Genomic DNA, 11,759 nt, shown 5'->3' with positions numbered 1-11,759 from the left:
ATGAACACAGCATTCCATTCTATCACTGACATGATAAAGAGGCGAGAAATTAAAGTAAATACTTTGTAAATAATTATTACAAATAGTTATAATTTTTTTATTGCTAATTTTGCTTGTTATCGGGCAGATTTACGTGGCAAACACTTTGAAGGTGAGCAAACATTGAAAAAGTTCATAAAAAAAGTAAATTTTAATTTTACTTACGGGATTAATTAAACGTTTTCAATTATTTCTATTAATTTTACATAATAACTCGCCTCTTTCAAAATTAAAATTCAAAGCTTTATAGCATCACACTTACTTTTTGAAAAAAAAAACATAAATGGTACCGATAACAAATACGATACATTATGAAGTGCAACACATTCATCTATGCTACTTATAGACTACTCTTTATTAAGTGCACAGCGTCATAGGTTTACATTTTACGTATATGTATTACATTATTTAATTTATTTGCAAGAAGTTGTTCAATAAATAACAATATAAATTTGTACAACTACGTAAGTAGCTTAAACGAAAGAACTAAATATTTAATTTTCATTTGTACTTAAAGAGAATTCACTACCAACGGTTATAATATAATATAAACATTTTAACGAAATATTTGCTATTGCACGGAAATTATATTATTTATTTACAATCGGTACTTCAGAGGACGAGGGCGATTGTTTAAAACCATATTCCGCTCAGACAACTTTCTATTACTGTTACTGATATCAGTATGAGTATCAAATAGATAAAAAAATATTAGATTAGTATTTAATTTTTGCAGTTTTAGGATTGAAAGCAATTTTTTTAAGTTACTTTTGAGGTAAAAAGAAGTTAATTTCTTAGAAACCAACCTAAAGAAATAATGAGATTTTTTTTAAGACGGATTAACAAAAATGAGAAAATTTACTAACAATTTTCTTTATCATATTCGAAAAACTTTTTTTCCTCAATTCCAACTTTTGTAATAAACCGATAGCAATGATGAAAAAGAAGACATACCGTTCCTCAGACTGTTTAGTATTAAATTAGTTATTTACCTATGAAGAGCTTCCCGTCTCAGATAACGCTGGATGGTAGTTTTTCGAAGGGCGCTGGCGCATGTGATCCTCGTCTGCGAGGCAACGTACCGCTTCCAGGTACATGAGATACTTCCGGACAGCCGTTACTGAGTAGAAGCTCAATAAGGCCTCTTATCGTGGACGTCGAAATGTCGGCGTTCACGCCATTTCCGGTTTGCGATTTGGCCACTGCAACACTTGCTGCAGCGTTGGCGTAAGCCAAACATGTACGACCATCTTGATCGACAGCTTTTACATTTGCGTTATTCTTAAAGAAAAAAAAAGGGAGTTGTACACAATTGAAGAAAAACTTATAATTAATTATTGTATAAAAATCAGAATTTGCTAAAGAGACACCAAACAGAAGTAAAAGGATGCAGAGGAAGTTATATATTAGATCACTGTTATATAAAGTTTTGTATCTTGAGAAAAGCAAAAAAAAATACACAATAATCTGTGGTTTCTCCCGACAAATTATTATTGGTTATTTGATTGATTACAAACTGCAAAATAAATGTTTCAAATTTATTCTTTATCACAAAACAAATAAGTTCTTATTCCATCTAAAAAAGGCACCGTGTAGTGTTGTATTACGTTAACAACAATAATCTTATAGATATATTTACCTATTATTAATAGTAACACTCACCCATATAAGCAGTTGTACCACAGCCAAATTTCCCATCGCACATGCGAGGTGGAGGGGCGTCCGTGAGTCCCTGGGTGCCACAGTGGCGTTGACGACGTCACTGGTACTGGCTTGTGCCAGTACGAGGACGATGGATTTCATATTCGAAGCGCAAACTGCGTCTACCAATTGCTGACCTAGCGGCATCGTATTGCTAATTGCAGGCAGAAATTCCTTGTTTTCGTACTTGGCCCTTATCCACACTTCCTTCTCTTCCCTGCTGGATGTTGGCGTCGGTTTCGTGCGTCCTTGCGTCCGACATTCCCACACGGAATTTGCCAATGTGTTACCGATAGCCAACATCACGCTCAGGTGACCAGCACTGAAAAGAAAAACAGAACATTAAGAATTTAAATAAAAAAAACTAATGAACTTCAAAGTAAAATTACTGCAAAAATTATTGATACTCATTATCATAAATTTGGTAATTATTTACATTTTAAGTTTTTTGACATGCCAGACATCCTGGTAACGTTATGTAAAATAATTGTAGTTAATATAAAATTGAAAACTACTTACGGCCATTCGTCCAGATCTAACGATCGAACCCTAGAAATATGTGACCCGAGATTCCTGTGAATTCCAGAACATTCTATACACATAAGTACTCCTAAATTTAAGCTAGCCCAATCCGGATCTGAAATAAATAGGTACTATGGTAACAACAATAACAATATTATATTTATATACAGTATACAATCTTGTGCAACGTTCCTATTAATAGATGTCAAAATAAAAAACCACTTACTTGGTGCTCCACAATCAACGCAGAAGTCGTTTCCTGGTACCCTGCTCCTTATTGACTGAATTGTTGCAGCTTCCATTGGGTTGTTCTGTTTCTTCGCCTTCGAAGATTCGTTCAGTTGCAGGGAATTTAAAATTTGTTGTTCAATAGCAGCTACCCAGTCGTCCCTTTCATCTGAACTTAAAGCTTCGAAATGCCACTGTTTATTATCCAATGAAACAATGTAAAATTCATAACCATCTGAGTCTGAAACAATTTTTTAATGGATTGGAAAATGCCACATTGACGCCCATTTTCTTCTATCTCCTTACCGTCAACTTCAGAATTTTTCATACCACTACTTTTCATTCTTCTGTGCCTCTTTTTTACATTCGGCGTTTCGGTTTTCAAGTTTTCGGCGTTGAGGAAGGAATTGCTGCTAGATAAGACCATTCCTTCATCGCCGCTGGCTTGAGCATATTTTGAGGATGCGTCTCTTCCAGATTCAAAACCTACAAAGCAAATTTAAATAAAAATAAGTAGAAATTCTTGGAGAATATACACATTTGTTCACGATTTATATGCACGTTACATATATTCATGTTTCATACATTGTCTTAGCTACATGTTCTTTCCATAAGTCTATTACATTAAGAAAATTACTTACCTCCTGTGGTAAGAGTTAGTCCTCCAATACCATCGTTAATACTGTAACTGCCGTTCGTACCAACGACAGTGATTATTGACTTAGAACCTCTCGGTTTCTGACCAGGTACTTTCACAGTAACGTATTGAAGGGATATTTCCTTTCCATGCACGTCGTCCATATAATCCTAATGAGAAATGAAAAAAAAAAAAAAAAATAAAATAAAAACGCCCAAATGTTATATCTAAATAGCAACATAGCTATTTCAAAATATGTAGTCGGAAATTAGGATTTTTTGGATGTGTGTTATTTCATCTGATTTATTAGTTAATTAAAAATATTGTAGCGAGCACAAATGTGTTTGTGTGTTCGGGCACACGTGTGTGTGAACGGATTATCGATTCGCCGACTAGTGGCGGGCGCCTTTCTTCATGTGTGCCGTATTTGTAAATGTGTGTGTCGTATCTCCGTTCTGGGAAAACAGTAAAAACAGTTCAAAGAAAAAAGAATCTATCCGGATGTTTCGAGAAGGCTCCCGAAAGTAAACAAAAGAGTATTTAAAGGAAGAGACGATCGCCGAAAAAGGAGAAATAAATTGACCGTTGCAGAAGTGAATCGAGAAGTAAATTGACAGTGACAGCAGTGAAATAAATAGGGCAGTGAATAATGTTTTTAAGTTCTTTAATAAATAATTAGTGTAAATAAATAGTTTTTGTTGTTATCAATCTTCGAAGTTAATTTTATTAAACCCACGAACAATTGACAGCACGGTGTATAGCCAGCTTCTTCTTAGTTGTATCAAGGGTTTCTTCTACTAGTCGTCGATGTTGCTGGAGAACAGCTTTCTCGCTCAGGCTCTAGGGTGTCGTATCCAAGGGTTACCATGTGTATGGGTTCCATTGTTAGGTCATGGATGGGTTCAGCGTCTTCTTGGCAGCAGTCAAGCGGTATATCTGGTAATGTGACGTTGAGGGTGATATTGGAAATTTTGTCCTGTTGACCAGAAATTTTCAATCCATTGTTGAGGAAACCAACACATTTTGGCTCTAACTAAATGAAACATGTTGTTATTAACTGATGTTTAGACATGCTTTGTCCGGGGCATTTGGTAGTTATGCTTCCATTAATTGTCAAATAGAACAACCATAGATTGTCGTCTACCTTCTGTAACAACTCTTCCTGCAATTGGAGCTTTATGATTTCACATGACTTGTGTAGCGTTGTTGAACCAAAAGCTTGGACTTCGCATTGATTCGAATTTGATCGTTCCTGGATCGTTAGGTCCTCGCAAATCCATAAATTGCCGATGAATCCACATTGACCCAGTTGGGAGATTGCTATTCATGTGTTACCCTTTTGTTCAATAGCCATATATATGTTTATGGGGAGAACGGTTTTATAAAGTTTGGTGTAGGGATCGAATACAGGATAAGGGAAAATCTCATAGAGGTGAAATAGGCTTGGTTCTACCAGCGGGACTTTTAAAATTACAATTACTTTATTTTTATTAATATAGACTGTCGGCTTTATAATTGCAAAGTGNAAACCCACGAATATTACAATATGTTAAAAATTTTATTTCATTAATTCTGCCTTTTATATTCTTTAATTTGATATTCGAAATCCTTGTTTTTCTTGGCGCATCGAAAAATTAAAGCTAGGATGGTACTAAGGAAAACTTACATGAAGACTTGGATGATAGGTCAATCGTCCGTCGTCGCAAAGAGTCACATATTTCTTTTTCCACTCTTTATTCAAAGGTTTATTGCTTCTTTTATACAAGTATCCCTGTTTTATTGGTATGGCCCTGCCACTTCCAATATCACCCCCGTTTTTCAACTTGTCGTCACCTTTCTTCGAGGGCGTAAACAGGTTCGACCTCCTTCGTGTTTTCCGCGTAGTTGTAGGAGTTGAACTGGGGGTAGGCAGATCTTTTCCATCCTTTGGGATTATTTGGGACGTCTGCACATTATCGATGGGCTGCTGGGGCGCCGTGAATTTTGCCACGTTGTTATTTTCGTGGCTGCCCAGTGTCGAAGAGGACGAGCTCCACTTTTCGTCGTAATGTCGAAAGATGGGATCGTGTTTGTCGGTTGATTGTCGGTGGAGGTGTTGCGTCGATGCTGAGAGGGTGTGTGACTAACAGGGAGTAAAAGCAGAAAATGTTAGTTGTTCCCAAAATTATTATGGGATACAATAACGACAGCAGTGAAATTGACATTGTCAGTCAAAAAATAAAAATTTATCTAATGTAAAATATAATTAAGTGGTCAAAGTCTGTGTTCAATCTTTTTCTACCACTAAGAAAGTGGAAAACACATTTAGAGATTTTGGAAAGTATAACAAATAATTATTACATTTGTGTAAAACTAAACAGGTAAAATTATTTTATCAAAAAATCAAAAATAGAATAAATAATTAAAATAATAATTCAATTTCAAAAGCAGCATACAATAATGATGATAACCAACAATAATGATGATAACCAACAATAAATAACGGAATATTTTGGGAAGATGATGCTATTTCCCATTACCTGTGTAATTTAATTGTTTCGTACCTTGTGGGAAATACTATGATTATGACTAGGCGATGACGCGTGATTATTGACGGAATGTTGAGAGGAAGGTGCAAATCCATTGGTGCCACTGGGCGGTAAGTGATGCCTCGGTATCGTAACAGTACCGAAATGATTATTGGGCGTTGATGGTCTTGAGTTGGTCGGTGTGGGACACCCAGCTGACTGTGTGAGTCTCTGTTGAACGATTTTTTGACACGCTGCAAGAAGAAAAGCTTTGTACTGGAATACTTCATTATTTCGTTGAAGATCGTTGAAATTAAATATGTTATTTTTGGACTTAGAAATAGCTTTCAATAAAATGGAGGCGGTATTGACAAAACAGTATTGTATGAAAATAAATAAAAGTAAATTATAAAGTGCTACCGGCGAATGATAAGGATACCGTGGATAAAGAAGGTTATAAATGAAGAGGTATTAGAAACAATAGGTGAACTCCATGGATGTCAACAACAAATAGGCGAGGCAGGTTGGTAGGACACCATCTCAGGCATGAAGGTTTAGTCAGGGACATATTAGAGGCAGAAACAGGAGTGAAGACGTAAGAGGCACCTATTAAGGTAATTTTTGCTTTGGCTAGCACCAACTCTAATAATTGGTTATATTATTAATTGTAAATGTAATGTAATACACTTTGCTTTAAAGTGATCAAAATATTATTTTTTATTATTTTTAGTTTAAGTTTGTACATGTCGTATAGTCTAGAAGTAAATTTTGTTTTTTTTAATTAACTTTATTATGATATACTTATGCATTATAAGTCCTTTTATAATAAAAGGCTTTATTTTTTCTTTTTATGTACGCTGGCGTTAGTTAGAGAACTTTGACATTTTTTTACAGACTTACACACATGGGCGTCTAACACGAATTCACTTAGTGACTAGAACTTTTGAAAACCGTCACTGCCTGTTAACTTTTTTTTTAAGCATTCTTCTAGTGTTAATATGCTTTGAGCTGAGCAGGGCTTTACAAACAAAAAAAAAGAGAAACCTATTGTTCTACTTATGGATATCGCGTATCAGAAAGGAACTGCTTTCGTTTCTTTTTAACGAGAAAATTCCATTAGGTTCCTATCCATTCCATTTCCACGCGCGGACAAAGTTGATGAGATTCATTTCATTGCTTTCAGCAGCTTTGAGGCTTTCGTAATGTTTCAGAGGTACATGTAATCTCACACAAACGCATGCCTTCACAAACACTACTCTATAAGTACTCGTAGTGTTCCACATGCACAATAGAACTGCTACTTCCTTAAACCTAGGCACCGTATGTACGTACCTACGTCCAGAGATGTGATTTGAAACCCTTGCATTTAAAATGTAAACACAAAATAAAAAATACCTATTTTTATCTTGCATTTAAATACGTTTTTGAGAAAAGCATTTTGAATTTTATTTAAAATACAAGGTCACGAGTAGTAGACTCATAGTCAGATGAACACAATAAATTTTGGCGTTCCTCAAGGGACTATTCTAGGTCTTTTGCTCTTTATACTACAGTGGATTTCATTTATTATGACCTCGGTTATAGCGACCATTTTACTATAGCGACGTTAAATCTTAAAAGTTCCTTAAATTTAAAGCATACTTTAGTACAAAATTCATGTGGCTGTAGCGACTTCCGATGTAACGCCGAGTTCGGGTGTAGCGACTGTTTTTTAATGAATCGTTTGTAAGAAATCCGTAGTAATCCTATGCAGATATAGCGACCGGAGTCGGGCGCCAAAAACACAAAAAGCTTTCTTATCTTTTGATTACATCCACACAGATAGTCAGCAAGTGTAGTGACCTTTACCGTTTCTAATAGCCAGGTAGATAGATAAGGTGTGCGTTAAAATGGTTCAGTTACAGAGTGATATTTTGAGTAGCAACTGTGTTTAGTAAACTTTTGAATAAGTATTACTACTAGATGCACATTCACTTTTAAAAAAAGGCGGAAATCGTTTCAAAATTGAACAATGGTGAAGACTATACATATGTATCTGTATCTCTTTACGTTTGCCTGTAACGAATTCCGGATATAACGACGAAATTGTTGTGGTCCCTTCGTTGTCGTTACACCCGGAATTTACTGTACCTATATGTTAATGATTTACTAATAATAAGTTATATCTTACGCTGAAGATATTACGACCATTACTACTGATAATACTTGGAATGTTTATAAACAAAAGAAACATAAAGCACGTTTTAATTTAGTCCAATTGGGTACGAACGCAATTTTATTAATGATTCACTAATATACAGTTAAAATGAACACGATAATTTTAATGGACAGCATTTACAAATTAGGATAAACAGAAAGTGCCGTTTCTCGAAGTTAACCTCAATTTTAATCTGATAGAAAAGATTGAAAAAGTGGGTACGAACACGTCAGCGGTAATTTTCTGTTAAAGTTAAAGTCATACACATGAACACTTTCCTTGAAGGTACTTGACTCTTATACGACCTGCCATTAAATTTTATCTAATACGATAGTACCTAATTGAACACGAAGAAAAGTGTGTCGAAGGAATCTTACTTTCTAATAACAATACAAAAAAAGTCTTCAGAGATAATACGAAATCAACGACAACTACTTATTTTAACAAAGACAATTAAGATTCTTGTTATTACAAATTAATCATCAAATGTTAATCGTGATTTTGAGCCTATTGGCTCTCATCAGCACATCACAGCTGGATTCACCAATCAAACGAAAACTGCTAAAGCTGAACAAGCAATAAAATAGTAAGAATGACGTAGAAAGTAGCCATTTGTATATGTTACCGGAAAAGTATGAAATCTAGGAATTGTATACACTTCCTAGGAATTATATACAATTCCGAGGCTATTTAGGAAATCTACAAAATATTGTTTCAAAGAGATACTCACCATGCAGAAACATTTCCGTCTTTTCTACGTTCAACTGAAATTTATTTTCTTTTACAACCTATTGCATATTATCACGGACGCTTTTACAAGAGGAAAATTGTCTGAGTGAGGTTTTCATGATTTAGGTGATGAATAGGAAGGTATCTAATGATTTTTACAAATATAATCTACCTATGAAATTCTCTCATGTTGCTAGAATAACATTAAAAATAATAAGTTGTTATCATAAAACTAAAAAGAGTATATAGAGACGTTAACATTTTCATGTGCTATTTTATTCACTTGTAAATTAATAAAAAAATACAACGTGTAATTATACAACACGCTACTGATGTGAAACTTCTTCAAACATACCGGGATAGGGGTTAAGGAATTGGTTTAATGGTATTATTTGTACAGCATGAATTTAAATTTAACACTATATATATTTAACATTGTAGTAGAGAGACAAACAGTTTGTAGGAAAAGGGTAATTACAATATTATATTAATCAACTTGTATCTGTTCCTAGTCCCTACATTTGCTACTATTTTAATGAAATTCTACAATTGTACAAGTTTGTTCTACGGTTTTCTCTGAGTGTATAGCTCTTACAACTATCGGCACTATTTTCTTTAAAAGACATGATAAGCTCGCGTGCATGCTTAAAAAAATAAAAAAAAAACATAAACATCAGTTTAAATGAGCAAGACCATGATTTAACAGGCAAGACCAAGGTCAAGACCGAACAGGCAAAACCAAGACAAGTCTTGGTGTTGCTTTGCCCATCGCTAATTTTTACGTAGTTCTACTTTTTGGTTGGTATCAATAAATAATTGTTTATTAAAACAGTTACCAACTTGATTGATGAATATAACCAAATTAAGAAAGATATGGGGATCCGGTGAAGCAGGCAGTAAACTACATTCATCGTTTTAGGAAAAACAAACGTTACGGTCAAGGCTGTGCTTGTGCTTCCTTTTATGGAGAACATTTTTCATTTACAACCGGCAAATTATTTTCCACAGTTTCGACATTCGTTTCTTTTATAGGTACTACAACGTACTGTTCCACTCAAAAAAAGTAGACGTAAAATAATACACATACGTATATGTATTCCGTTTCACGCAGTAGTACCTTATCAATATAAACAAATTAACAGTGAAACTGCATAGAAACAATGACTTTTTCTACACTTGTTTTATTAAAAGCGAAAAGAAAAGTAAATATGTACCTAATAAAAAAATATGGCTTTTCGATAAAAATAATAAATCAACCTATTGAAAAATATTGAATTAAAAATTAACCTACGCATAAAAAATTTACATAAATCATTATTTAATTCTAAAAAGTTCTTCCTTTAAGTTTAATCAAAAACAATTTCAGAAAACAATTTAGAACGTATCAATAAATTTGGTACATTTTGATTGAGTTCAGTAGTAGTAATGAGTAAAATTGGTCGTGGACTTACAGAGTATGAGTGACTTTATTCAAGATTAAGTAGGAGTACTATTTCAACATATTCTGCGCATTATTTTCTGTTATTTTATTAATTAATTAATCAATTACGGTAATCAGCTTTATACAACTAATAATGTAACGATTTCGATGAAATTTACAATACAAGGGTTTACAAGGGCGAAAAATAGATTTAACTAGGTCTTATTTTAGGAAAATTCTTTTTCCCCGTGTTTTCACTAACAAAGCAACAAACACTTGTCAAAGCAACAAACACTTGTCAATAGCTCAAAGGCTAGAGCGTTATATCCACCATGTTAGAGTGCGGGGTTCGAATTCTTTAATGTGATTTATTTATTTTTTAAACGCTAACCACCAAGAACCTTTTATTTTATTTGGTTGTGTGAGTATCATGTAGGGTTGGCTACGCGGTAAATCTTATTCGACAAGTCGACATCGTTATGGATCTTGCTGTATATTTTTGAATTCCAATAATGATAGCAATAAACTACAGATGGCGTTTAGCTTTGTTTGTCGTAATTCAACAGGTGTACTAATTTTTATTTCACACAATATTGCCGCTTATACAACTATATGACACCATTTTTCTTGTTTAATTTCATGATATACAGTGGAATTCGTTTATTATGACTCCGCCTACATTGACGAACCTCTTAATATGAAGTAATTGCAGTGTTAAGTTTGGTTTTCATATTAAATTCTCTATAGGAAAGTTTGGATATAATGACTCCGTTTAAAATGACTTATCGTTTATTATGACTGATTCTCAAGAAATCAATATCCGGCTATAGTGACCCAAATGATTAATCGCTCATTTTTTTAACCCTTCTTATGTATATTGATATTACAATTCATCGTTCTTTTTCTTTTTCTGTTAATAAATATACATAATTTGTAGTTTTTCTCTTTATTAAACTAAATAACTAACCAAAATAGAAAGTTGTTTATTTTTTAAAACTATGCTTTGTATGACGCTCGCTTAGTACGACGTGTTTGCCATTTCCTTTCGATGTCATTATAAGCGGATTCTACTGTACTTACAAGTACTTAACAGCAACATAAAAAAACAACGTACTACGAAATCTAATGCCGCCTTGATGGTTCATTTTTACTTTTTTTTTGGTACGGAGCTCTACAAAAATTAAGTGGTCTAACATCTACGTTAGTTTTAAAACATCGTGTATACAATACTTTTTAATTATAAGAGCCTGTTAATTTTAAATGAACGAGTTAGTACTCGCTATATACGCCGGTAAATAACTACGTGTGAAGACATTAATTTTACTGCATCGTCTGTCTCTGTTTTATACGTATCAAGCTCAGGATTCCGAGTGACCGTGGAACGGCCGCAATCGAACATAATAATAAATAGTTGAGAATACTGAGCTGTACCGGCACATAACCTTATAAATATTTCCCGCCCACATTTTCCTTTTAAGGTCAAAATAAAACAAAAGCTCGAAATGCCGGACGGCAACATAGTCAGTCCGTCTGTCCGTTATTTCATTGCATAACGCACTATACATCAGCTTCATATATACAGTATGTAACAAGATTTTAAAACATTTATTCGCACAGTTTTCGGGCTTCTAAAAACCGAACATTAGTACCAGTTAAATCTAACCTAACCTAGCCCATCTCCAACCTAGTCTGGGTCATTGTTTTTGTAGTTGTATATTACTACAACAAAAGAAAATACGTACATGGCTCCGACAGCATATTTATGACATTATACCTTCC

At 34.0% G+C, this 11,759-nt stretch overlaps 1 protein-coding gene across 4 annotated transcripts in view; it reads right to left on the bottom strand.

The window, feature by feature from the left end:
• Nucleotides 1-247: 247 nt before the first annotated feature.
• LOC108741628 (centaurin-gamma-1A) overlaps nucleotides 248-11,759 on the bottom strand; it is a 217,469-nt gene continuing 205,957 nt past the window's right edge. For 2 of the 4 annotated variants that reach the window (XM_018476488.2, XM_018476485.2), the window contains exons 5-12: nucleotides 5,671-5,888; nucleotides 4,794-5,249; nucleotides 3,132-3,297; nucleotides 2,797-2,976; nucleotides 2,489-2,731; nucleotides 2,260-2,377; nucleotides 1,702-2,062; nucleotides 248-1,320 (exon numbers count right to left, since the gene is read on the bottom strand). In XM_018476488.2, the coding sequence (XP_018331990.1) occupies nucleotides 1,051-1,320; nucleotides 1,702-2,062; nucleotides 2,260-2,377; nucleotides 2,489-2,731; nucleotides 2,797-2,976; nucleotides 3,132-3,297; nucleotides 4,794-5,249; nucleotides 5,671-5,888 (2,012 nt within the window). In that variant the 3' untranslated portion in view covers nucleotides 248-1,050. The remainder of the gene's footprint in view (nucleotides 1,321-1,701; nucleotides 2,063-2,259; nucleotides 2,378-2,488; nucleotides 2,732-2,796; nucleotides 2,977-3,131; nucleotides 3,298-4,793; nucleotides 5,250-5,670; nucleotides 5,889-11,759) is intronic. The other 2 variants (XM_018476486.2, XM_018476487.2) reach the window with 2 other exon arrangements.

Source organism: Agrilus planipennis, unplaced genomic scaffold, assembly GCF_000699045.2.
Source record: "Agrilus planipennis isolate EAB-ADULT unplaced genomic scaffold, Apla_2.0 scaffold310, whole genome shotgun sequence".
NCBI classification, from domain to species: domain Eukaryota; kingdom Metazoa; phylum Arthropoda; class Insecta; order Coleoptera; family Buprestidae; genus Agrilus; species Agrilus planipennis.
The sequence above is the reverse complement of the archived record's forward strand: the minus strand, read 5'-3'. Positions and strand labels throughout refer to the sequence as shown.